This window comes from Rhinolophus sinicus, chromosome 2 (genome assembly GCF_057876585.1).
Source record: "Rhinolophus sinicus isolate RSI-liver-muscle chromosome 2, RSI-T2T, whole genome shotgun sequence".
Taxonomy (NCBI): Eukaryota; Metazoa; Chordata; class Mammalia; order Chiroptera; family Rhinolophidae; genus Rhinolophus; species Rhinolophus sinicus.
Window position 1 is genome coordinate 174,528,717 of NC_142502.1, and position 26,934 is coordinate 174,555,650.

Consider the following 26,934-nt stretch of genomic DNA (forward strand, 5'->3'; position numbering starts at 1 on the left):
GTGACAAACGTGGGGGAGTCACACTGGGTGAGTGTGGGACATGGGCGGGTGGGGCGTATTCAGCCTCCAGCCCCAGTGAAGTGGTAGGTAAGTGACAAGGGAAGTTAGAAAGAAAGCACAGGCTTGTGATTGGGGTCTCATTTGCCCCAGAGCCGAGCGACGACATCTGGGAGCAGGGTAGAGGACCAGAGATGAGGTGCCCTAAATGCAGGCTACACTCCGTCCCTCTCCCTCCCTTCATAATGAGGGTCACCAAAGAGAGTGGACAGCTGAACAGCCAGTGGCGGGGCTTTCTAGGGGAGACGTTTAGAGACAAAGGAATGACAGAACCTCACAGCATCTGCCCATAATCGAGGCTCATAACCACCGAGGGAGGTGAGGACCCAGAGGGCACCGTGTCACAGGGGGAGGTGAGTTTCAAAGAGTGAAAATGGTCAAGAGAGAAAAACAGTGAGATCTGAGAAGAAGAGGAAGGCCTAGGGCTCGGCAATCAGGCCTCCACGGGTGACCTTGTGGACACGTTTTCAGTAGAGAGGTGACACTGGAATCTCGAATAGTGTGGGTTAAGTGCGGAATGACTATTAAGGGAGGAGGAGAGGCACAATCTCAGCTTCCGGTTTAGAAGCAGCATGAAATATTACATGAAGCATTTATTACACAAGAGAAATAATGCTTGTCTCTGCACAGATCACAGTGGGCCCATTGCTTTGGCAGGCGCAGGCCCCCGGGCCAGTGAACTTCTGAGGGGGCCCCGATACCTTCTGCTAAGTGTGGCCTTAGGACCCTAGATGCATTTTGTAGCTTTGATGACAGAATTACCGTTAACAGAGCACTGTTGGTATTTTATTTCATAATTTAGTTGGTACTCACTTTATAAACACTGTTTGTCAGTATCAGTAGTGTGTTGGTTACATTATGGAAGTATTCCGTGGGCCTTTAAGCTCAGGGGATCCCAATAAATGAGAATGAGGAGGGGAAGAACTTAATGCTTATGTATGTATCTCTCTGTAGCGTGTTCTGAGCTCAGGGTGGAAATTCCTTCATCTGAAATTCATCCATCAGAATACCTTCTACTCGGCACATTAAAGCATTTGATTTATAGTTTAAGTACATATGAACTATAGGGGTAAAAAAGCCTTCCAATAAATAACATCTGCCCTCAAAGCTCTCAGCACAGAAAGTAGAATCTGTCACATGTAAACAATACAGTGTTGGAAGTTTCACTGGCAATTTGATTTAAGTTTGGAGCTAAGAAATAGAAATCAGGATTTAAGATTTATAACACATTTATGCTTTCCCCATTCCCACAATAGGTCCACTTTTCTACTGTGATCACCAGGCAGCCTATAAAAAGCACGGTTACTCACCTCCAGCTTTCCAAATGAACACACAGTATCAAATATAGAAACCAGAAGAAGCGTCATTGTTATGGAGCCAAACTGATTGAGAGCAAGTGTGAGAGCTTTAAATACACAGACGAGCTAACAGATTTCAACCGCAGACTCTTAAAGGCTAAGAATCCAAGATCAATCATTCAAAAGTCCAAGTCTATAATCAGAGAGTCTGTCACAGCATGAGCAGTGGTGCCAGAACACAAAACAGGCATCATGCCCAGAGCTGCTAAAATGTAAAGCCAGGACCAGGGTGGTCTTGGTGCCAGAGGAAAATTTCAGAAGCAACATTTAAAAAATGCAGAACAGAATCAGGAGCAAGCACCAGAATTCAGCAAAAAATGCAAAACAAGTACTACTAGGTTGAGCCATTCAAGAAATGCCAAGTAAGCAGGAGGTCGGGCACAGCCAAGACCCATTTCTAATGAAGCAGTTTCAGGGCGCATGAGTGTTCTGGATACACCTGCATAAGGAAGCAAGTCCCTCAGGCAGGCAGGTTCTGCCCACTGCAAGAAGCAAAAAGCAGACAAATGGAGCCAGAAAGCAGCTAGGCTGAGTGGGGTCTCTGAAAGCAGAAAGCCAGCTGGAAGGGAGAGCGCCTTTAAAAGCTTTCTAAATGAGGAGAGGAGAATGCGTTCTCTGAAGCAGATCTTGGGCCCTGTTACTGCTGCGTTGTCATTTAAAAGGATCTGTTGATAGCAAAATATACATTCTGACCTCTCCTGTTAATATCAACACCAGCTAACATTAAGTTCTCCGGTAAAGAGGTTTGAATGCATTATTTTATTTAATCCTCCCAACAACACTGAGGAGGGGTCTACTGTCCCATTTACAGATGAGGAAAATGAGGCTTAGCTCAGTTAAGTAACTCATCCAAAGTCACACGGCTGTTACGGGGGAGAGCTGGGATTCAAACTCGGGACGTGTCACTCCAGGGTCTTCACATGTAACCCCTAGGCTGCAAAGGAGACACTGAGATTTATTCACTTCAATGTGCCATTAGGGAAAAAAGGAAATCCATTTTTAGCCAGGGAGATATATAGGTCTTTGTGTAGAGATGTCAGTAGCCAGCACATTATTAAGAAACAGGTAAATAACAAGGCCATTAAAGGCTATGTATTCTTAGGAGCATGACATCACTGTGGGCAGCGAGGTCACAAAAGCCCCGAGAGGAAATGGAAAAATCAGTCCTGCACACACGCCCTGTCCTGCTCAGCCATCAGTCCTGCCGGGGTTGGTGTGAGATGCTGCTGCAGGCCTCGTAAAGCCGGGCTTTGTTCTGTTACTGAAAGTTCCATTTGAGTCAGCAATGCCTCAAAGCCCTTAGCAGCAGATGGTCCTCTTTACGAGCCCTCTGCCCACTGCCCAGCCGGCATCATCAGCCTCCCGGCTGCCAAGGCCGGGCTGGACTTCCTGGGTCGGCTTCCTCTGCTCTCTGCTCAGCACATAAGTTGTGTAGCAGCATGTGCCCGACCGGCAGCTCTCAATGAGCACTGTTACTCGGGTGCAGGGACTGTCTTGGGCAAGAGCCCTGGTGTCGGCTGGCACAGGTCCTTGGCTGTCCTCTAGCACTCAGCTTGCCAGCGATGCAAAACAGACCTGCGATTGTTTGCATGCATGTTTTCTTCTTTTCCTGGGTTTCCTACTGTCTTACTGCAATGTAATTAATATGCAATAGAGGCATAGGTCTTGAGAGTTCAGTGCCTTGAGTTCCGACAATTGTTCATACACCGTATAACCACCACCTACACAAGACATAGGACAGTTCGGGTCGCCTCAAAAAGCTCCCTTTCCAGCCAATCCCCTCACCCAGCCACTACGAAATTTCTGATTTCTATCAGCATAGATTTGTTTTTGCATGTCTTCTTGCATAAGCAATTCTAAAACATAGTTAGAAGATTCTATATACCTCTCCACGGTCTTTGATGATGAAAGCCACTTTTAATTATATTTACTTATGTTCTGCCATTAAAATACATGTACAAAATGTGAAAAGTACAAAATATTTTTTAAAAGAAAATTTAAAAATCATCTGTGGTCCTATCACCCAGAAACAACCACTGTTCCTGTTCTAGTGGTTTTTTTTCGGGTCAGTACACATGCATTGATTACAGGGTGGCTCCCTGATGTGGCATTAGCTTCGCTGTAAATAAATAAAGCTTGTTGCTGCTCACCTCAGAACAGGCCATTTAGAATGACCAGAGTGAGAGGCAGCTCAATCCCAAATCAACCTGCAATTTAAGGCACCCACCCTTGTGGTTTGGTTAGGGCTGACATCTGAATTCCCTGCTTACTTTGTTCTGTGGTATGTGTCTTGCACGCCTCTGCCCACTGGCAGTCACAATGGATCTCTCAGGGTACCTCATTTTCACTGCTCAGCACAGTGGGTAGCTCCTTCAGACGCACCCCACACCAAGATGAATACACGTTTGCCATTAACTCAGACCATCCGTAATATAGCCTCCAAATTTAATCATCATTCCTCCAGGCACTTCCATGAAATGCAGTAACAGACATGCTATCAATCTTGATATGAATGTTCTTTCTTTCGAAAAATGGTACTTTAATGACATTCTTAATTTGAGTAGGAGTTTTCCAGAGATCCAAAGAATATGATGCTGTCAGTTTCTGGGTCTCCTTTTTATATACACCCCGAAGTAATAAGGTGACTAATGCTAGGTCATCAACCCAGCCTGATTTATGCCATTGATGAAAGATATGATCAATTCTGATAATGGTGTGTCGTGTGTGTGTGTGTGTGTGTGTGTGTAAAAACTTTTAAAAAATTGTGGTAAAGTATACATAACACAAAATTTACCATTTAACCATTTTAAGTGTACAATTCAGTGACATTAAGTACATTCACATTGTTGTGCAAGAATTTCCACTGTTCATCTCCAAAATGCATTTTCATCTTACAAAACTGACACTCGTTAGTCCCCACTAAACAACCACTCCATTCTTCTTCTCCCTAGCCCCTGGTAACTTGTATTCTACTTTCTGTCTCTATGATTTGACTACTCTAGTTACCTCATATAACTGGACTCATAGAGTATTTGTCCTTTTGTGTCTGCTTTATTTATGTCACTTAGCATAATGTCCGCAGGGTTCATCCATGTGTAAGGCTGAATAATGGTCGTGTGTGTGTATCACACTTTGCTTATCTATTTATTTGTCCATGGGCACTTGGGTCGTGTCCACTTTGGGCTATTTTGAATAATGCTATGATTGTGGGTGTACCCATATCTTTTTGAGGCCCTGCTTTCACTTCTTTTGGTATATACCCAGAAGTGGAATTACTGGATCATCTGGTAATTCTATTTTTAATTTTTTGAGGAACTGCCATGTTGTTTTCCACTGTGGCTGTACCATTTTACATTCCTACCAGTGGTGCCCAAGGGTTCCAATTTCTCCATATCCTTGCCAACATTTGCTATTTTCTGTTTGGTTTTTTTTTGATAATTGTCATACAAATGGATATGAAATAATATATCATTGTGATTTTGATTTGCATTTGTCTAATAATTTGTCCTGCACTTGTTGGCCACCTGTATATGTTCTTTGAAGAAATGTCTATTCAAGTCTTTTGCCCATTTTCTCAATCAAGTTTCTGTTGTTGAGTTGTAGGCATTCTTTGTATATTCTGGATAGTAATCCCTTATTAGATATACAATATATAAAATTTTTCTCCCATTCTGTGGGTTGCCTTATCACTCTGTTGATAGTGTCCTTTGGTGCACAAAAGTTTTAAATTTTGATGTCTTCCAATTAATAAGGGTGTTTGAAATGAGCATCCAGATGGAATAGGACAGTGTTGGACTAAAACAGTCCCAGTTCTTTTCTTAGCTATGCCACTTAATGAGCTGGCTGACTTGAACAAGGTCTTTAACTTCTTTGGACTTTATTATCATTATCTGAAAATGGGGGCGGGGATAGCAACACCTACCACACAGCATTTTTGTGAAATTTGAACTTACTTAAAGTAAGAATTATAGAGCCCAGCACTGGGAAGGCACACAGCTCAGCTCTTATCCCCGCCTACCTACCCCAGCATACTTGTCAGCATACCATCCCGTTCAACAGAATCCAGGACAGACACTGAGGGAACAAAAGGATCAGCATCCCGGTCTTACCAATGAGGAAATGGAAGGATGCATAGCCAGGTTACACAAAGCACTGGAGACCACAGTGCCCACAATACCACCCAGATCTTTTCAAAACTCCTACTATAGGGGTATCCTATAGATACCCCTGCCCTCCTCTGCTGTCTCACTCACAGGACGGAGCCATTTGCAGATGAAAGAACTGGAAAACTCTTAAAGACCATCCAGCCCAGCTCTCCCAATGTACAGATGGTGACATTAAACCTGAGGGAGGTTGAGACTCTTGCCCGAGTTCACATAGAAGCAGAGTCTGAATCAGCTCTGATGGCCAACTCTCCCGCCCAGAGCAGAATGAATGTCCTTGATAAAGCAGAAGGAAAGCATTGTGTGATGTCCAGCACTGCCCACTCCTCGCCAGGACTCTCAGCCTTGTTCTTCCCCGATAGTGTTGTCTGGGGGAGAAGAGGGCATTCCTAGCAGTTCTGTCCTCTTCTCCTAGGGGCAAAACCTCTCAAGACAGTCAGACATGTTTACAGAATTGAATTTACCAGCCGCTGGGCTCAAGACTGCTAGTCGGACCAGATACTTTCAGCAGTCTGATGGAAACTGGCAAGACTGTTATTTTCCCCGCTCTTCTACTCTGTCTGTATATAACCCTCAGCCAAGGTCAGCATTCTTGCTTTTCTACCCAGTTTCCCCACACTCCATCCAGCTGGGAGACTGAAGATGCACATGCTTGCATAGTGTTTGATCCAGGAACATTCTGGATCGGTGAGAAACAGACATTTAATGGCCTTTGCTTCAAAGGGTCATTTTTTCATCTTGCTGGTTTTGTGAAAGAATAATGCACAAACAATATGAATGGAAATCAAAATAAAGATTAACCCACAATTATACCACTAAGTGACCTTCCTTTTTGAAAAATAAGATTGTAGCATTCATTCTGAGCTTCCCAAACCAAGGAGGAAATATGTGAGAATGGCTCTACCTGCCATCACCATCTCAGCAGGTAGGCCAACAGGTTAAGTCTCACGACTAACACCATCACAGTCTAGAGAAAAAGCCAAATGGTTATATTCTGGCGTATTCTACATCCTATACAGAATTATAATCAATGTGGGAAGACATACCAAGATGATGAAATATTGCTGCTATCACTACAGAGTTCCTTTTGAGATTTCCCAGCCCACTACCACTGGTACCTGGGAAACATGGGCTGTTAGATTTGTATATGGAAGTATGAATGACACATATAATTATTTTATAGTTCAAAGCAAACATTTGAGCTCTTACTACATACCAAGGATCTCTGCTAGATGCTAGGAAAAACAAAGATGATTAAGCTAGATGTTGTACCCTCAAGAGGTTCACAGATCTAGTGTACAAGGAAATAAGTAACATTCAGTGTGACAAATAAATGACAAAAATAACATCAAAGTATAGGATACAGTGGGGACACAGAGAAGGCTTGGCAGGAGGCTGCAGAGCTCGGGGGTTTTTTTGTCATCCATTTTGCATGCTTCTGCTCTAGAAGCATCCTTCCTGCACAAGTAATGAGAAGTGAGGAGGGGCTGGAAATGCATCACTTTATTGCAAGCAGTGCCTTGCTAAGCGATCCTGTTCTTGTAATTTAGGGATTCTTCTAATCAGATTTATAAATGTTATTTCAAGTATTATCCACTTAAATGGAAAGTGGGGACATGGAGTCTTTCTGAATAGTTATGATGGAGCTTGGAGCTAAGAATCTGAGACTCCCGGTTCATGGATGCTTGACTTTTTCTGGGTCCTTCTGGAAGGTAATGAGAAAGTTAGACTTTGAACCCAGGAAGCCTTTGAACACAGGATGTGCGTTAGGGCACTTGGCTTAAAAGTCTGTATGGGTGCCTGCTGAGGCACCCATATTCCTAGCTGTAAAGCCACAACTAAACTGTGACATCTACGAAAATATTCAGTTTGGAATTCTTCTCTCATAGTGAAATTTGGCATAAGGTACGTGAAACTGCCATCAGGCACAAAAGCAGTGTTTTAATCTCACATGAAGGAACCCATGCTTAGGAAACATGGAGAGAACGGACTTCCACCAGCTGCGTGACCTTGGGCAAATCACTGGACTTCTGTATCTGTGTGCTTGGCTCAACCATAGAAATAATGACATTCTCTTCCAAAACGTTATTCTGAATTGAGATAATGAGTAGAATGACATGGAATAAACACTGCTAAATCTTAGTAATGCATATGAATTTAGCCTTTGCAGTCTATGAGAGTCTATCATCTTCCCGGTGCAGGGACAGGAGGGACACTGCTATGGAATGCCCACCTGCAGATGGGCCTCTAGGAGACAAGAAAGTGCTCGGCATTATCAGCATTGTGGTTGTCCCCTCTCAGGGGCCCAGTCTAGCAACAGACTTCACAGAGGCAGGTGCCCAGCTCACCAATATTACAACAGCTCTCTGCTTTTACATTCTCATTATCAGACCCTTGTGTCTAAGGAGTCTAACAAACACAGTCTTCATATGACGTGCTCATCCTTGTACGCAGGGATTGTCACTGTTTCTGGAGAGGGCGTGGCCATGCCCCACAAATATCCATAAAAATTGCTTGGATTGTGATATCACGTTTCCTAGGTACACTGTTCTGTAATATAAATACATGTATGTAGGCATTATCTCATTTGACCCCTCGTTATGCAAGGCAGACTAATTATCCCCATTTTACAGGGGAGGGAATGGGCTCAGAGAGAGAAAAACGAACTTTGTAGGGTCCTGTGGCTACAAAGTGGCCATCTGGGAGGTGGACCACCATCCCTCTCTCACACACACAGCTCGGTCCTAACCCCACCTTGGAGAGGCAGCGATTGCTGCATCCAGGCTGGCTGGACCTGAAAATGTAGGGAAGACGTTTCCATTCACAGCCAAACTATTAGAGAAGCAGAGGCTCCTGCTGCTAAGAAGGTCCTCAGTCTTTGCTCTCCTCCACGCCAAGCATGGACCGTGGAATACATCTTTAAGAAGACTGCTAACCCAGGTGTGTGTGTGACTCTGTTGATTGTGACAGCTGCTCTGCTTCTCTCTCTCTCTCTCTCTCTCTCTCTCTCTGTCTCTTTCTCTCTCTCTCTGAGATGTATGTCCAAGCTTCCGTGTTTTACATGTCATCATTGACTCATGCATTCTGTCTTCCACCCTCACCTACTTGCTCTCTGGGCTCCTCTCTTATTTATCTATCCTCATTTAGGTCCCCAAGTTTCTTCCTGGTGCCCTTTCTCTCTTTGATAAAGCAAAACAGTCATAGAAGAAGAGGAAGGATCCTAAGAGGCAGAGGCTCCCACCAGAACTGAAAGCTCCCTGACTGGCCTGGGACCACAGATAAGGCATGTCCCCCCTCAGTTCAGCCCTGTCCTATGCTTTCCTGCTCTTCCCAAATTCACATGTGAGTCTATGTACAGTGAGCTCTGCAAAGGAAAGCTTTGTATTCTCCGGGACATTCAGAATATTCTAGGGAACGCAGTGTAAGGAGAACGAGTTTACACTTTGGAGCTACAATGCCTAGGTTCAAATCCTAGCCCTGTCGCAAAACTGTGCAGCCATGGGCAGGTTACTATACCTCTCAGTGCCTCTGTTTTCTCATTTATTCAATGAGAATAATAATCCGTAACTCATAGAGTTTGAGGAAAATTAAATCAGTTAATACATTAAAAATGCTTTGAAGACTGTTTGGCACATAATAGTGCCCAACAAATGGAAGCTAAAATAATAGTAATTGTATTGCTATTCATGACATATTGAGGACAAAATATGTACAGGGTCAGAAGTTGGAAAAAGGTACACTTTAAAAATGACATCTACTTCAGGATTCATCCATGAGGCAAGGTTTTTGAGCGCCAGCTCTGTCCTAGGCAGTGTTCTAGGGAACAGGGCACAAGAGAAATGAGCTCCCTGCTGTCCTAGGGCTGATGGGCTAGTGGGGACACAGACGAGAGAAACATGAGGCTGTGACAAGTGGCCGTGCATGAACGAGAGTGACCAGAAAGCCTCCCTTGATTATGAAGCAGGAGCAGCTTCCTCGGCAAAGTCTCAGAAGACACCATCATCGAGGAAGGAGAAATGACAACCACAGCTATGAAGGGAGCCAGAGCCTCAGCCTCCTGGCTCACGGCAAACCCGGAAGGAAGCCAAGAGCAGAGCTGGTGGCAATTTCAAAGTGAGGAATCAGAACCCAGACTTGCATTTGAACCAGTCTGCATACTCCACAAAGTGGTATAGAGCAGATTACGGGAATTATATTTTTAAAAGAAAAATCTAATTTAGACCAATATTTATAAAATACTCCTCTTTCAGGAGGAACGCGGGGAGGAATGTCTCTCAGATCTTAGCATCTCAAAAAGCTGTCTATGTCCTGGGCAACTGCATTTAAAAAAAAAATTTATAGATGCTATGAGTCTTGCAAATGATTCCCCCCCTCTTTTTTGGCCTACAAGAAGCGCAAAACTGAATTTGCAACACGGCCTACTGGCAGGCATTTTTTTCCTGAAATAACTTTATTCTTGGCTTTATTTTTTCTGTTTTACTCTCAGATTTCTTTGCTTTGATCCCTTAATTTATTGTAGTACAGGGGTATACATGAAATATATGCCCCAAATCCTCTTTAGAACAAGTTAGATTATAATAAATTTACAGCTCTAGGCAATTTAGCACCTATTTCAAAATATACTATTTTCTATATCTGCTTATATAACCCACACTTTATGTACCAAGGGAATGTTTAAAAGAAAGTTTCAATTCACCTTATCTCCCACCCCCACCCCTCCCACCCACCCACCCGGTCCTACTGCTTTATTTTATGGGGCAAACATCTTTCACTGCATATGCACAATTGTAACTAGTCCAAAGCTTTCTCACTCCTTAAGCTACCACCTATGGCTGATATCTCCTCCGCTTTTCTTTATTTTCACTGCTCCCCTGCCTCCCACCCCCATTCTGCACAGTGTTCCCCGTTTCATTTCCCTAAAACATCACTTGAGCAAACCAGCCCTTTGATCGTTTACAATCTTCAAGGGCTTCTACTGCTCACTGGGATACGTGAAAACTCCTTGTCTCAACATAATCTCTTTCTCCATCACAAAATTTTCCACCTAAACTCTGCCTCAAACCCAGGTACTTCCCTCCCCTAACTCTCGCTGGACAGGTCCTCTCTTCCCCCACCTCCATGCCCCCACACTGGTGCCTCTACCTGGCCCGCCCTTTTTCCCTTCACCCCCCAGCCTCAGAACCCCACACAAACGTCCGCTGTCTCCTGAAGCCCTCCCAAATGGGTCCACCTCGCAGTGGTCTCTTCCACTTTAAGATATTGCTGGCTGAACCTTTGGTGAGTTACTCCATTCCACCTTGCAAAAAAACTGTGTAGTTTTATCTCTTTGTATCACTTAATTTTTTTGCATGTCTTCCCACTGAAATTGTAATCTTCTTCATGGAAAGGACTCTTATACACTTTCGTATACCTCATGATGCCCCTTGTAGTATATATAGCTGGCACTCCACAAATAGTTGACAGTTTATGTCTATTTTCCTGCAAAACACAAAACATAAAGCAAACCACAGGCAAATGGTTAATAGCCTCAATAAATAAAGCACTCATACTCATGTGACCATTCACTAAAATTCAAATGGTTAAAAAATATAGGAAGTGTTTAACTTCACTAGTAATAAAGAGTACAAGTTAAGATGATATAACTTTTCTAGAAAATTAGCGAAGATTAGGGAAAAAAATCTCAATATTTAATGCTTTTGGGAGTATAGGAAGATAGGCATTCTCATAACAGCTGGTAGGAGTGTAATTGATACAAATTGAAAATAATTTGACAATATATAACAAACCTTTAAAATGTTTATATACTTTCATCAACACATTTGGAGGGCTACAGCCTAGGGAAATAGTCGAAAACTTAGAGAAAGTTTTGGGCACTAAGTACTCGTCCCAGGATTATGATATTGAATATTTTTGTATAAACTAAATGTACAATAATGAAATTATATATCCATCCAGTTAGGGGACCGTTAAATAGTCACTAAAAATGGCAGCCAGTAAGTTTTTATTAACTTGGGGAGAATGCTTGTATTCTAATGTTAAATAGAAAAAAAATAGAATACAAAATTATGTAAAATGAATAATTCCAACTGCATAAACAAACATATGGAAGGAAAAATATCAAAACAGTAAAAGCAGTTATACTTGTTTATAGGTTACTGTGTTTTCTGGATTTTTCTGGAAGGATTGGATGACTACGGGAATGGGGGGAAGATGCTTTTTATATTAGATTTTTCCTTTTGTTTGATACAATGAACAGTTTCACAAGCACTGTTATTAAGCTTATGGGACATAAGTTTTTACTTTTGCCTTTTTTTTTTTTTTTAATTAAGAAACAGAGGAAAGAGAGAGTTGGAGAAAGGGAAGGGGAAAGTGGGGACAGCTCTCTCGACCTGATTCATCGCTGCAGTGAGGTGTTCATTGTCATCTTTGTTGAGCAAGGAAACGGGCTCAGGAAGGGTCAGGGCCAAGTTTATCTGAGGGCAGAGTCAGTCTAAGGGGCTCCCTGCTGCTCCTTCGCCATCACGCCCGGTGAACACAGCCAGGATCAGGCGAGAAGGAGAAAAGAAAGGTCAAAAGCAGGCAGGCACAAAATCCTAGCAGCAATTTATATAACAATATAAAAGGTTGGTTTTCGTGGGTAGGATTGTGGATGGTTTTTTTCCCCCATCTCTCGTCTCCAAATTTCTCTCAAGTGATATGAACGTTTCATTTTTATTTATGCACAAGAAGACAACTACAGCTGCTTGAATTCACTGAACTGTGAGCAGCAAGAGAGAGAAAACAGGCTCTACTCACCTCACCCCCATCTTAGGTGGAATAAAGGAGTTGGTGGGGAGTGAGTGAGGAGAGTGTGTGTGTGTGTGTGTGTGTGTGTGTGTGTGTGTATGAGAGAAAGAGAGAGAGAGAGAGAGAGAGAGACAGAGAGAGAGAGAGAGACAGAGAGGTTGTGAGAGTCCCCTGCGATGAGAGCAGCAGGAGCAAGGAACTTTCTGCAAGGATGAGCCTCTGCACCTCGGGAGGGAGTCGGGAGTCCGCTCTGCAGATTCTCCACCCAGCCTCACTCAAGTCACACACTCATGTGCTCTGTGCTGCACGTTTACAGAAAGACGTATGTCATCGCCATGTTCCCTACAATCAGCATTCTCAATCACAAAGCACGAAAAAGGCATATATTGGGGCTGAGGCGGCACCTAGAGGTGAGGGGGCATTGGTCAGAGCAGCTTTTGTTTTCGTGGGGTTGGCCACACAGACGGTGGTTCTGGGCAAATCCTTTCCAATGTTCTTCATAGCTGCAGCCGTCATTCTGGAGGGTAGCATTTCTCAGAGAGCTCTGCCTCACCTCAGTGGGTAAGTGGGACGCTCCTAGGAAGGAACACTAATGACTCCATCTCAGGAGAGAGAAATAGGGAAACTTCTAGTTACACAATTCTGACACAAAGAAAAACAAATGGGAATCCATTTTTGCTGAGAATTTGACCACAAACTTCCTACCCCAATGCTTTTATTTTCCCAGGTCCCTTGTCAATATGTGTTCATAGGTATAAACACAATTGTGGGAAGTCACTTGTGCCCTTTTGGAGAGCCATTTCCAGAAAGGGACTGGGGTTTAGGAATGAGTGAGTGGTGAGGAGGCAGCTGGGGTGAGTGTGGTGAAGGAAAAGAGAGAAGTAGTTCAGTGGCTTGAGTGACTAGCTAGGTCAAGGTGATTTGTGTGTTGAAGGTGGGGTGGGAGGCGGCACAAATAGGCATCTTCAGAAGCTGGCAAAGAGGAAAAGGATAAAGGCCCAAGACCAGCAGAAGGGGCCAGGCTCTTGAGCAGTCCATCTTGTGAGTGAAGATCCTCTTAGGATGCACTGTCACAGCCAGTGCCCAGCTTTGAGGCTCACAACAGACCTGGAGGATAGATGGGAGTCTCACCATTTCTACTGACATATAATTCCCAGAGGCAACCCCACTTGCCTAAGGTCAGATAGCCATGACCTGGCCCTTGGGTTGAGATGAGCAGACCCCAGGTCTAGGATTCCTTCTGTCTCAGATAGCACTGTGTACTCTCACAAAGACAAGGGGCCCCTCTTCTACCACAGGCAGAAGAAGACGGAGGAAACCGAGGACACAGGAAGGCTGAGTTGTCAGGGCCAGAGGTAAGGTGAGGAGGGGCGAAGAGGGAAGGTGAAGACCTGTCCAGGATCGCCAAGCAGCGGAGAGGGGGACAGGAGTTAGATTACAGGAATTCATAATGAAGCAAGTCACCAAGATGAGAGGTAGAGGGACACCTTTACCTAAAGCTCGGAGGTGACTTTTGGCTCTACACAGGGGCCTTGCTGTTCATCAGTTAACAAAATCCCTGGTGGCATTTTCCTAATGCGTTTTTACCCAACGCCTGGGGGTGCACTGACCTAGAAGGCCCCAGTTTGCTTTTTGCCCTGTTCCATCTAACTGTGTCACCTTGGAAAAGTCACTTGGAAACTATGGGAAAATAAGAACAAAATGCAAGAAGTCTATGATTCTATGACTTCCCAATTTCCCTACCCACAACTTTTTTCATCACTCTATTGACTTCTGGGAAGGAATGATTACCAGTATATACAGACGCTTTCTTTTCATGAAAGTCAAGAAAATACTAAAATCCAGGCCGATGAGCCCCTTCAAGAGTGGGCTCCCTTTCACAACTCCAAAGAGGTTTTGCATTAAGGAAGACCCAATAATAATCTCCCAACTGCCACTTCCTTTGCTGCAGGCAACTGCCCAGAGGATTCCTTCATTATAATGTATGAATCATTCAGGGGTAAGTACCATCTCTGTTTACATCTGGAGGAATAAAATCGTATTATAAAAGAGAAATAAAAATCTATAGTATATGTGAAAATACTACCCAGATATGTTGGCTTCCCAGTTCACCGTTCTGTACCATCCAACTCTTCCTTGACTTGCTTCATACAACAGAGGCAGACAGAGACCACAACACTCAGGATCATTAGCAAACTGTCTGGGACTAAATGTAATGACGTGGCCTAGCACAACTAGGGTTCCTCACTCCTTCCCTACTGCAGGTGCCCCTGCAGTCACATGCTTTTGTCAAGTGATCTGCAGCTTCCGGCTGCTTACTCTGCAGTAAAGAAGAGGGGGAAAAACAGGGAGAGTAAGAAAATATAACTCTCTCCTGGGAACCTCACAACCTCGTAGCTTATAAAACAACCTCCTTGCTACCTTCCCCTAGAGTACCCATGGCCAGCAGAACAGGCTCTGAGGTCAACCTCTCCTCCCACCATACTGTCCCCTTTGATCCAGCCAAGACAAATAATACTTGCTGAGGGGACTTGCTGATGTCTTGACCTGGTTCAGAAATGCAGACATATTACCAGCTGGGCAGGGAAAGAGACTGATTAAAAGGCTGGGTGTCTCTTACTCTCAATAGTGAGGCCCATTGATTGCTGAGCCTTTGCACCAAGCTCTCAGCTTCCTCTGCCTCCAACAAACTTTGTGGTTCACAGTCTGTTTGCAGGGTGAGGCAGCTGAGGAACCTCAGATATGGGTGAAATTGGGAACATGCTCTTCTCCCAACTCTCATCCCTCAGGTGCCACCTGAGCCCCTACCTGGCAGTGGGGGTGAGAGGTGAGAACAACTCGTTTTTTTGCTGGCCCTAGAAGAGCTGCCAGAATCTGGGTTCAGATGGTTTTAAGTCTATCTGGATCATTTCTCTCTCTCTCTCTCTCTCTCTCTCTCTCTCTCTCTCTCTCTCTCTCTCTCTCTCTCTCTCTCTCTCTCTCTCTCTCTCTCTCAGCAGCTCAGAGAGTCTGGATGCTCTATAATGCAGTTGATTTCTTACACTGGTCTGGGTCTCCAGAGCTCCACTCATTAGAGCTGTAAAGTGGGACCCAAAGTGCTCTCTTTTCTTCACCCACTCTGTCTCCAAAACCGAGGCATTCCTGGCCAGTGTTAAAGCGGACCAGTGCATCGTGAGGGTCTGGCTAACTGTTGCACATCAGTTGAGGGGATGGCGGTTGTAGAAGGGAAGAGGGGTGAGGCGACCGCCAGAAGGTGGCTACCCAGAGCAGCTCTGAGCCCTCAGCAGCGTCTCCCTCCTTCATTACTACCGAGGGCCAATCGGGAAGTTAGGGAACCTGGGTCCCACGGGTGGCAGGGGCAGGCAGACGCCACATCCATCCAGGTGCGGCGAGACGAGGCTCCCAGGATTGACCGGCTCCCCAGCCTTCTGCACAGCCGGCGCCGCCTCCCTCATCCTCTCAGCCAGGCAGCGAGTGTCTCCCTCAATCCCGGACCGGCTTCCCGCAGGAAACTCCGCAGCACAAGCCGCTTTTGTTAATTAATTCTGCAAGTGCTGTCACACACGACCACCTCCACCAACGCTCCCTGTCTAGGCGGCTCCAAGGGAGATCCGCTTTCCGCAGAGCCCAGCAGCTCTGGATCACCCAAGGCCCCGCCCCGGGAGGACCACCGCCCACCGCCCCAGCGCCCGCAAACCACCAGCCCGAAGGGCTCCGAGGACCCCAAGGTCCCCGGCCCTGGGCATCTTTGTCCTCGCAGCATAGACGCGCGCGCGCCGGACGACAGAAAGAGCCCAGCGGGCACCAAGTCCGCAACCCGTGGCCTCGCCAGGGCCCCGTGTAGGGACAATGGTCTCTGTCCTGCAAGTTTGCGAGCCCGTAGGCAGAGCCCTCCTTACCGTACATCTCCGCGGGGCAAGCGCCTCCCGCGAGGCCGCGTCGCCTGCAGCCAGCCCCCGGCGGCGCCTGCCTTTCATTCACAACCGGCAGCGGATGGCGGCGGCCGGGGGAGGCCGGCGGGGCGGGAACGGGAACGGGGACCGGACGTGGGAGGGCCGGAGCCGGGAGCCACGATCCCAGCCGGAGTCCAGGGTGAGCCCAGCGGGCCTCCGCCCGGGTTTCTGGGCAGAGCAGCTCCGAGAGGGGAGGAGACTATGCTAATATGTCCCTGCCCCCCGGCCTCCGCCACTGCCGTGCCGCCGGCCCACGCCACGCCCCGCCCCGCCCCAGGCAAATTCCCGCCCTCTGCCGGCATCGGCCCTGGCACCTTCCCACAAACCCAGATCCCGAGATGCGCCTTCTCCCAGGCTGTGGCCCCAAGATGCTGGGCAGCGGATTTTCCACCTGCAGCGGTCGCCTGGGGGAGCCACCCACCCAAACTCCCTGCCCCTGTTGGAATGTTCAGGCGGACAGCTGAGATCGCCCCTAACTCGTGGGCCCGCGGGTCAGCAGGGGCGCTAGAAGCCGCAGGAATACCCCCAACTCGGGATTTGTCCAGGATACGTAGGCTGAGCCAGGAAAGCAAGGAAGATGAACTGGGGAATAACCCTCCGCCCTCTCTTGCTCCGCTTAGGGGAGACTCATTCTCTAATTAAGCCCTCAGCTGTGGCTCTCCCAGCCACTCTCCGGCCTGGTGCTTGCTACCAAACAGCGTCCTTCCTGGGCCAGGTATGCAGGAAACGCACCCCACCCTCTCCCCTCAAGTGTTGCAGGAAGTCAGCTTGCTTTTCCTCTCCCATATTAATACGCGTCATTCACAAGGTTTGAAGCCAGGATCCTCTCCACTTGTGCCCCAGGGCGGGCTGCTTCATCTTCTGTGACCATATGAGAAACCAAGAGAGCAGAATGCTCCCGCCCCACGCCATGAAGACTTCTCCTAGCCCAGTCTCCTAGCCCAGTCCGGGGCTTCCGGAGGCTTCTCATCCAGCCTCCTCTACATTTCTCACATTCACCTGTCCTTTCAATATCCATTCCTTAGTTTCCTTCTTACCTCATGGTTAAGGTTTCTACCAGAAGTTAGGGAGGGGAGGATCTTAAAAATAGTGTAATGTCTCCCATTTTACAGAAGAGGAAACTGAGGCTGTGAGAGGTTGGTTTATGTTCTGTTTCCTAGATACACTAGCTGTGTGTCTATAGGTCAGTTATCTACCCTCTCCGAACTTCAGCAGGACTGTTGGGAAATTACTAGAAAACCTCCCACTCCCTCGCTCTTTCCAGGTTTTGTTCTTGTTCCTTTACCTGTCTTAGCAGCACACGGGAGCCTTGGAGCCCCGTGGGAAACCCTGGGAATGTTCTTGGAGCTCACATTTAGTCAAGACCTTCAGATGACTAACAAAAAAGCTTTGTCTTTATTCTCCAGTTCTAGGACCTGGTCAGGTGGCTTTACGATCTGCTGAGAGTAACATCAGAACCAGGGCAGAAGGGAGAAATTGGACTCTGGCTTGGTCTGGACATCAGCAATACTCCCACCCCACAGTCTGTTCAGCACAAAATATACTTGTCATTCACTGGAGTCTGCAGCACAGTGGGAAATGCAGTATCTGTCTTCATGGAGTGAAATGTCTGGCAGGAAGCACAAGACAAATACTGATAAAAACTTTATATGATGAGAAAGAACATAGTAAATTATGAAAGAGAGGCACAGACCTCTATTTAGACATTCATTCTTTTTATCAACTATTTAGTGATCACTCCCTATTATGTGCTAGACACTGTAAAAGGTACTCAGGAGAGGGGAGACATGCAATAATTATAATAAAATCTAATAAGTTCTATGGCGGAGGCTCATAGAAAGAGCAGGATAGAGTTTCATTAAAAAAAAATTCAAGATGGGCTTTGAACAATGGGCAGGATTTCTAGATGTGGAGATATAGTGTAAATAGTTCCAGCCAGCGGGACTACAATTTGCAAAGGTCAGGATGGTAGAGGAGAGACAGGTTAGTTAACATGTTGTTAGACAGACAAGAAAGTCTCTGGTGGAATAAGCAAAAGACAGCCGTGTCCTGAAACTTCAGGTTTTGAAATAACTCCTTCACTCCAGTACAAAATGTAACAGTGCTTTGAGATTAATAAATATCTCATAAAATTTCTTTTGGCCTGACAAATGGGGCAGATTGAATAGATAGGAATAGGTTATTTTGTTAATTCCTTCAGGATGGGCTAACAGAACAAACCTGGTAGACAAATTCCATTAAAAGGCTCCAGCTCCCCTTCCCAAACAGGCAAGGGAAAGTATAAAAGTAAGAAGAGCTTTTGCCTCAGTCACTGAGCGCCCCATTCGGGATCCCCTCCCGCTCGGGAGCTCTGAACCTTTGCTTTCAATAAACAATCCTCTTTTTAAAAACTCCTCGCCTCTCCTTGGTCCGTGTTTCCATCCTTTGATCTCACAAGACACGATTCCAGCACTCACAGCAAAAATCTCCCACATTAGTAGGTGAGACGTAGGCTAGAATCCATCTGTTTAGAGCAGAGTCAAGGACAGGGAGCAGAAGTAGGAAGGGAGGCTGGAAAGGTAGTCTGGGGCCGTGTTGAGAGGGCTCAACCCAAAGGCTTTTGTGTTAGAGCCAGGGTTGCCAGATTTAACAAATAGAAATACAGGATGCCCAATTAAATTTAAATTAAGAAAAAAAAGAATAACTTTTGGTGTATGTTCCATGCATAATTATACTAAAAATGTTTTGTTGTTTATCTGAAATTCAGATTCACTCTAGGTTACATCTGGCAATTTTATTAGTGCCATCCTGTGGAGGGAGACCCTGGATCCTCATGGCTGAACCAGGCCTGGAGTAGCCCTTCCCCTCCCCCCAATCTGTTCCCAAATAGATCCCACTGGTGCGTGGCTCCCAAAGGCATAGGGATGGGGGCACTCTGGCCAGCCTGTATGCTTTGGCATGGGTGCTGTGCCCAGAGGGCTGAGGTCCCTCTGGGCTCTCTGGGCTCAGTGGTGACAGAATCAATTGCTCAGATCCAGCTTTTCTGAAGTGTCGTCAAGATGTTTAGGTAAGAAATGGTGCTACTGTAGAAGGTGGTGGTATTATTCCCACGTGAGGAAATTGAGACTTTGGGGGAGCACAGTCTTCTGGCTCCCAGTTTTAAAACAAAAGAGCAGAAGTCAAGGGTCCCACTATCCAGAATAGTGTGAACAAGGAAAGACACAAGCAGGTATCAGCTATTTAGGTGAACACGGGAAGGAGAGAAAGTCAGAACTGGGATTCCTATCTTAAAAAGGCTCTTACTTTATCTACAGAAACCCAAAACATGGTGACCGGACTGACAGGAAGGAAAATAGAAAAGAAATAACATCTACTGTATCCCCACTATGCCATAGGTTCTGTGCCAGGCACTTGACACAGGTTATCTCATGTAATACTCTCAGCAACCAGCGAGATCAGTCATTATTTTTATTCTATAGCTGGGAAAGTGCAGCCCAGAGAGGTGAGCTAACTCTCTAGCAAAGTGGTTGAGCAGGGATTCAAGCCCAGGACACTCTGCTCAAGACTCCTCTTCTTTCCACTATAGCATGATGCTCTGCAGGCCATGTCAACATCACACACATAACTGCACTTTAAACCGAGTTCTTCCTAACAGCGTAATGCTCCACGCCCCTTTCCCTGCTTTACCTGCATTTGCTCTCCTTCCTCCTCTGTATTTCACTCCCCTACTACTTGTGTTTGGAGAATAGAGATTAAAGAGGGTCTCGGGCTATCCTGACTGAAGCGGGTGCTCTAATTTTCACCCCCCTCTTAGGCCCTCAGCAGTAGACTCCCTGTGGCGTTGGCCAAATCCAGAGCCTAGAGGCTTTCTGGGACTGGTTTGGTCAGGCTGGAGGAACTAAGCTTTAAAAAAGGTTATTATTCTTTGGCCAACGTGCACCCTGGTTAATGCAGTCACCATGAACAATGCCCTATGCTGCGACAGCTCAAATGATCCCATCTGCCATGAGCAAGCACCACAATTTTCAGTTTTTCCATATGAACCAGAATCTGAATTTCCCTGCATTACAGAGAAAGAGAGGCTTGGAAGCGGGAGGCAATTTACAACCATTGCATAAAAATCAGGACCCTCACTTGCCCCCTGGATTCCAGTATTCAGGGCACAACACCAGGCCTGTCCTTTAGTCCAGGAGTCTGGCTTCCAGCCTCACATAGCCCCACCAGCTCCACCATGTCGTAAAAGCCTCTAATCTCCCCACCAGCCACACAACTGCAGCAGCTCTTGCTCAGGGCACCAGCCTTGAGCAGCCCAGCTTCAAAGGGCCTTCCAGAGGGAGGGAAGAGAGGAGAAGATGACAGCCCCAGGGGGTACAGCTTCAGGGAAAAATAAATCATGAGACTTAGAGAAGGGCCCAGGGAGAACCACAGGGGAGAATGTTCCCCTAAGATTGTCGGGTGGCTGATCGGCTGTGAAGCCTGAAAAAGAACTCAAGATTCCTGACTCCAGGCCCAGTGACTTGAACTCTTGGCATTTCTCCCTTAAAGCAGGTACCTTGACCTACTTCTCAGAAGCTGTAGGGAAAGAACAGCCTATAAAAACAATGCCCAAGTATAGGAGCAGGTGGGTAACCAAGGGCTGAAGAACGTTATCTCCACAACACAGAAAACAGCTCAGAGCCGGGTTAGTAGGACGTGCTCTTGGCGAGGTTCCTGGGAGCTGCCTTGGGTGCAGGAGGGACACAGGGGGACAGAGCTACTGCAAGATCAAGGCCTGAGCATCTGGGGTGGAGAAGACAGATTTTACCTCCTCTAAACCAGATTTTACCAGGGAGGGAGTGAAGTTTGAGATATTGATTATTGACACATTGAGGTTCAAAAGTACTAAGCAAATTCTTCCAGCCATCATCCTCTTTACTGTCTTCAGTTACCCTGTATTCATTCTCCAGAGCAGGATCAGGACCCCTCCATTAGCTACTGCTCCCTGTGGCCCCTGGAGAAGGGGCTCCTTCCCCACATTAAACTCAAATCCAAGTCCACTTTCTTGTGGTAAAAAGCTCAGGCATTATTATGCCCTTAGCCCTGACCCTTCTGTCTTTTTATTCTTTCCTGGCTCCTAGCTGCCAGGAGACGCCTGTTCCCCACCCATTATCTCCCACCTCCAGCCTGTGTGGTACCTTCCCCTACTGGGAGACCCAAGCCCATTCTCTGAAGACCTTGAAGGCACATGGCGTAATGTTTTCATATGTTTGTAGGTATGACTTAAAAAAGAAGACATGGAAAAAAGACATGGGAAGTGCATAGCTGGTCAGATAGATGATCTCAGAAGGTCAGATCTGAGTTTACAGGCCATGACTAAGGAGACCTGTGTCACACCACAGCCAGAAGGAACAGGCTTGTCCAGAGGCTGGCCAACCTGATCAAAGAATGGTTTAAATGAAATTGGAGGAGAAGGAGGAAAACAGCGCCAGGAAATTATAAGCCTGGTAGAGGATGAGCCCTGGGACGTCATGGAAGCAGATGTCAGCATTCTAAGGCAGTTATCCTGGCACACTCACGCCAAATCTCAGCTCCCCGGCCTTGTCTATGTATGGCCTCATGTTGGCTTTGGACCCCGAAATCACCCCTCCTGCTTCCCCAAAGAATGCTGAGTGTTACACTTATCTGCTCAGCCGTTAGCAGCCCTGCAGTTAGGAATCCCTAGCGGTACCCATTTCCCCCTCCCTGGACTCTGCTCAGCTACAGGACTCTCTTCTTTAATACCCAGCCCCTACTCTCAGCTTCCAAACCTCTAGACCAGTTCTCACTTTTCTGGCTCAGGGATGACAGCTCACTTCAGTCACATGACAGGGTGCTCAGCAATTCTCAGATGAAAATACTGGAGAAGCTCAGATATCTATCTACGAACATGCACATAACAAAGAAAGTCAACTTGATTTTGAAACCCATTAGTATCTGATGTCTGGTAGCTGAGGCTCACTTGTGCTTTAACTTACGGAACGTGTATTTATTGAGAGCCTACTACATGCAAGAGACTCTATTAGACACAGTGGAGAGACAGAAATAAGAACATCCTTGCATCCAGAAAACTCACAGTCTAGTAGAGAAAGTAAGTCAAGACAGAAAAGCATGTGTCAGAAGAGAGATAAAAATAGAGTCTTAGAACTTGGACTCTAAAAACTATAAAATGTTGCTGAAAGAAATTAAAGCAGATACAAATAAATGGAAAGACATTCTGAGTTCATGGACTAGAAGACTTAATATTGTTAAGATGCCTGTAGTATCCAAAACAATCTTCAGACTCAATGTAATCCCTATCAAAACTGGCATTTTTCTCAGAGAGAAATGATCTTAAAATTCATGTGGAACCACAAAAGACTCTGAATATCAAAGCAATCCTGAGAAAGAAGAACAAACTAGAGGCATCAACTGCCTGATTTCAAACTATATTACAAAGTGATAGTAATCAAAACGGTGTTGTACTGACATAAAGAAAGACATATAGACCAATGGAATAAACAGATAGACCAGAAATAAATCCTCACTTATATGGTCAAATGATTTTCAACAAGGGTCCCAAGCCCATTCAATGTGGAAAGGACAGTCTCTTCAACAAATACTGCTGGGAAAATAAGATATCCACATGCAAAAGAATGAAATTAGACACTTATTTTATACCATACACAAACATTAACTCAAAGTGGATTAAAGACTTAAATGTAAGACTTGAAACCATAAGCCTCTAGAGTAAAACAGTGAAAAAGCTCCTTGACATTGGTCTTGGCAATAATGGTTTTGGATGTGACACCAAGCTTCCTTACACCAAACATAAGTAATAAAAGCAAAATTAAACAAGTGGGACTATATCAAACTAAAAACTTCTGTATAATGAAGGAAGCAATTAACAGAATGAAAAGGCAACCTATGGAATGGGAGAAAATATTTATAAATCATATATCTGATGAAGGTTTAATACCCAAAATACATAAAAGGCAAAGGATCTGAATAGACATTTTTCCAAATGTCTATTGGTCATATAAATGACCAACAGGTATATGAAAAGGTACTCAACATCACTAATCAATCTCCAGGGAAATGCAAATCAAAACCACAATGAAATATCACTTCACATATATTAAGATGGCTACCATTAAGAAGACAAGAAATAACAAATGTTGGTGAGGATGTGGAAAAAAGGGAACCCTTGCACACTCTTGGTAGGAATATAAATTGGTACAGCCAATACAGAAAACAGCATGGAAGTTACTTAAAAATTTAAAAATAGAATTACAATATGACCCAGCAATTCCACTTCTGGGTATATACCCTAAGGAAATGAAACCAATATTTTGAAGAGATATCTGCACTCCCTTATTGATTGCAGCAATATTCACAATAGCCAAGGTATGGAAACAATATAAATGTCCACCAATGGATGAATGGATAAAGAAAATGTGGTGTGTGTGTGTGTGTGTGTGTGTGTGTGTGTGTGTGTGTAATTTTGTGGCCCAATTTATGATGTAACCTGGAAAATGTTCCATATATGCTTGAGAAGATTGGATCCTGGATAGTCAAAACATCACATACACCTTTCTCCCCAAATTTCCACCATAAAAATATCCCCACTTAATATAATGTGACAATTTTTTCTACAATTAAAAATACATTCACATTCTTCCCAAGAGAATACCCTAAGCCTGTCTGTTCCTAAATTAAACTCCAAATCTAGGATTTCAGAGTGATAGTCATTGTTCCTCTATCTTATCATTGTCTTGTCTCAATATGGTATCTGCCCTCTACAAATTAAATTATAAATCTAACCAATACCAACATACTTTATATAAAATAATAGACAAGAGAGGGAGATGAAAACAAAGGGAATTGGCTTAAAGTAGACAAATAGAAGTACTTAATATACTAAGGAAGAAACCACAAGTGAAATTGGACCTGATGCACAGCTCCCATCCTGCCACCATGGTTACTTTGTTTGATCCCTTTGAGCAAGCGTTGGGCTGGCTTGGGAAGGAGCTGCCTGATATCTAAGGAATGGGTAGTCTATTTCTGTGATTACGCCAATCTCTGAGAATGTCTAGTCCAATTCTATACTCAAGAACCAAGAAAATAAGTATGGGATGGTCTCAGGGGTTTTAGAGCTCACTGTGAAGTAGATTCTGGCCCAGATTCCACTTATGACTTGACTCCCATAAGAACTGCACTATGACCAGTGGGCAATAGCAGTATGAAGCGCTCTGAAGAATTAGTGTTAGCTCAAAGTCAATGTCCAATAATCGCTGTGTGATCTTTTTTCCCCAAAAAACTACCTTGGTAAATGGCCACGGTTCCCCTCGGGAAAGAGTTTATACTTGTGGTGGTACGGCAGTATCGTTCCTCAAAAGTACCCAGGCCTTCCCTTATTCACGGAGTCTTGGGTCTAATAACTGGGTGTGGGGCTGTCACTCTATTGTCATGACTTGAGTCAGATTTTTTTTCAGCAGACCTGGAGCTTGGTTTTTTAATTTTTGATTATTTATTTTTAAAATATATTTTAAATAAAATGGGATCTTAGAGGGTGATCACTTATTTTGCTACTGAGGACCCATGATCAAAAAACTTTGAAGGTTTTGATTATTGTGCTGGCCTTGCTGCTCAAGATGAAAATTACGTCCCCATACCACTGGCAGTTAAGTGTCATCATGTGACTTCTGCTGAGATAGGATCTGTCCATTGTGATTGAAATGGGGGGCGGGGGCACTTCAGCTATAGCCTATCAGTCATTCCTGGCCTACTTAAAATAGCCACTAAAGCATGCTCACAGATTTCCTTCACAAGTATTTTCTGGGCCACCTGAGGACATAGAAAGAGGACATGATAAGTGCCCTCCAATATTTCTATCTTCCAACATTTTTTAATTCCTTCCTCAACATTATACCACATTGTATCTCAACTTCATTTATCATTATTATCTATTGTGGCTAGGTTTTAGGCAACCAACCAATATTTAGAAACACTTCCAACTCCTCAAGCCAATGTTAAATCTAAATTTCTAGAAAATACATCCATGTCAATAAATTCAGTGTGAATCTAAAATTTTGTTTTTTCCTTCTTAGGAAATCTATTCCCATGTGTGTTTTCCCCATATTTGTGTAAATTAGCAAATCTTGGTCCTCAGTATGTGTTAATCATTAACTCCCAGGTTATACTTTATAATTGGTCCCTCTGGGTATGCTGATACCTAGTTCTAGTTATATGTTTGGAGATAATGAGGAGTGAAAGAAGTACAGCATACAGATAATTGGCTTCCTTTTACAAGGTAACTCCCTTAGGTGCATCTTCATGTAAAGCAATAAAACCCTTATTGACATAGGAGCAGGTTCTGTTTTGGCTAATGATGGAGGCTCAGTGAAGTTTAGGGGTACAGGGTCCCATGAATTCTCCAGATATTTCAATTATATTGCCATTCCAGTTCTTGAGGTACAACAATTTCCTGAGACCAGTGCCGTAACTTTCATGTAAGAGACCTAGTGAGGCTGTGGGTTCAGTTGACTTTGTAATTTGGTAACTCATGAAGTTTGGCTTTCAGTTGTCTCTGTCTCGAAATGAGTTCCTTTTTCATGAAGTCTTAGAAAATATTTCAATTTGTATTATGACCTGAGAATTTAAGGATTTGAGCTTTTCATTTATTAATGTTTACGCAAACTAGAGCCAACAGAAGTTACCCCACCCTACAGTCCTTTAATTCCTTTTGACTTTCCTGTAATTTGACAGGAGGAAAAGGTTGCTTCTAATAAGCAGTGATCAGAGGCAATATTTACCTTTTAATTTTTCCTACCATTCTGTGTCATGGACATATCATCCCTATATGTAATACTAACAGAATTTTTACTGCTCTCAGTCCTGAGTAACCAGGTAGCAGATTCCCTTTTCCACCAATTTCCTCAAGGTTCTGTTGCCTGCAACCATCTCTCAGCACCAATTTCTCTGTACTAGTAAAGGTTCTTGGTCCATATAACATAAAATAATTCTGGCTAACTTAAGCAGAAAAGAAATTCACTGAAATGGTATAGGATCACAGAGTTAATGGAAAGTGTACGATCAAAACCCAACCAGGAACCAAGGGAAGTTGGAGGTCAAATACCATTAAGATTATGCCACTGTAATAAGGCCACCGTCACTGTCAGCACTACCACTGGCTGCTTGCTGCTGTTACTCTTGGTGTCACTGACAAAGGATTCCTATCCCCCCAGATGAGTACTCTCAACTGCTCTGCTACTGCAACAAAAATACCTTCCACCGTCTGTATCTTTGCATTTATTCCTGCACAGCAGCATCTGATTCGCTGAGCCCAGATCACGTGCTAATACCTTTGGTAGACACAACAGGAGAGCTGTCCCTTTTGGTTTCCATAGTGGGAGGGGGGCCGAGTCTTCCATACATTTTGGATTCCCTCAGATGAGTAGAGTGTTTAGATGTTAAAAGGTCCCACTCCACTCCCCACAGAAAAGGTCTACTATTGTCTTTAAACTGCAAGGGTTTGAAACAAACATTGCAAAGAGAGAATTAAAGCCTAAGGTAGGTGAAGTAATTTATTAAAATTAATTATTTTAATGAATAAAACCTCCATGACTAGACAAACTTCTTCCT

General features: G+C 44.7%; 1 protein-coding gene across 2 annotated transcripts in view; it reads right to left on the reverse strand.

Annotated features, from left to right (window-relative positions):
• EFR3B (EFR3 homolog B) overlaps window positions 1-26,934 on the reverse strand; it is a 117,264-nt gene that overhangs the window by 62,903 nt on the left and 27,427 nt on the right. Inside the window, exon 1 of one of the 2 annotated variants that reach the window (XM_019712763.3) lies at window positions 16,264-16,514. The exons of the other annotated variant lie outside the window; for it this stretch is intronic. Within the exon in view, the coding sequence (XP_019568322.1) occupies window positions 16,264-16,270 (7 nt within the window). The 5' untranslated portion in view covers window positions 16,271-16,514. Of the gene's footprint in view, window positions 1-16,263; window positions 16,515-26,934 lie in introns of those variants that run through there. 2 annotated transcript variants of the gene reach the window in all.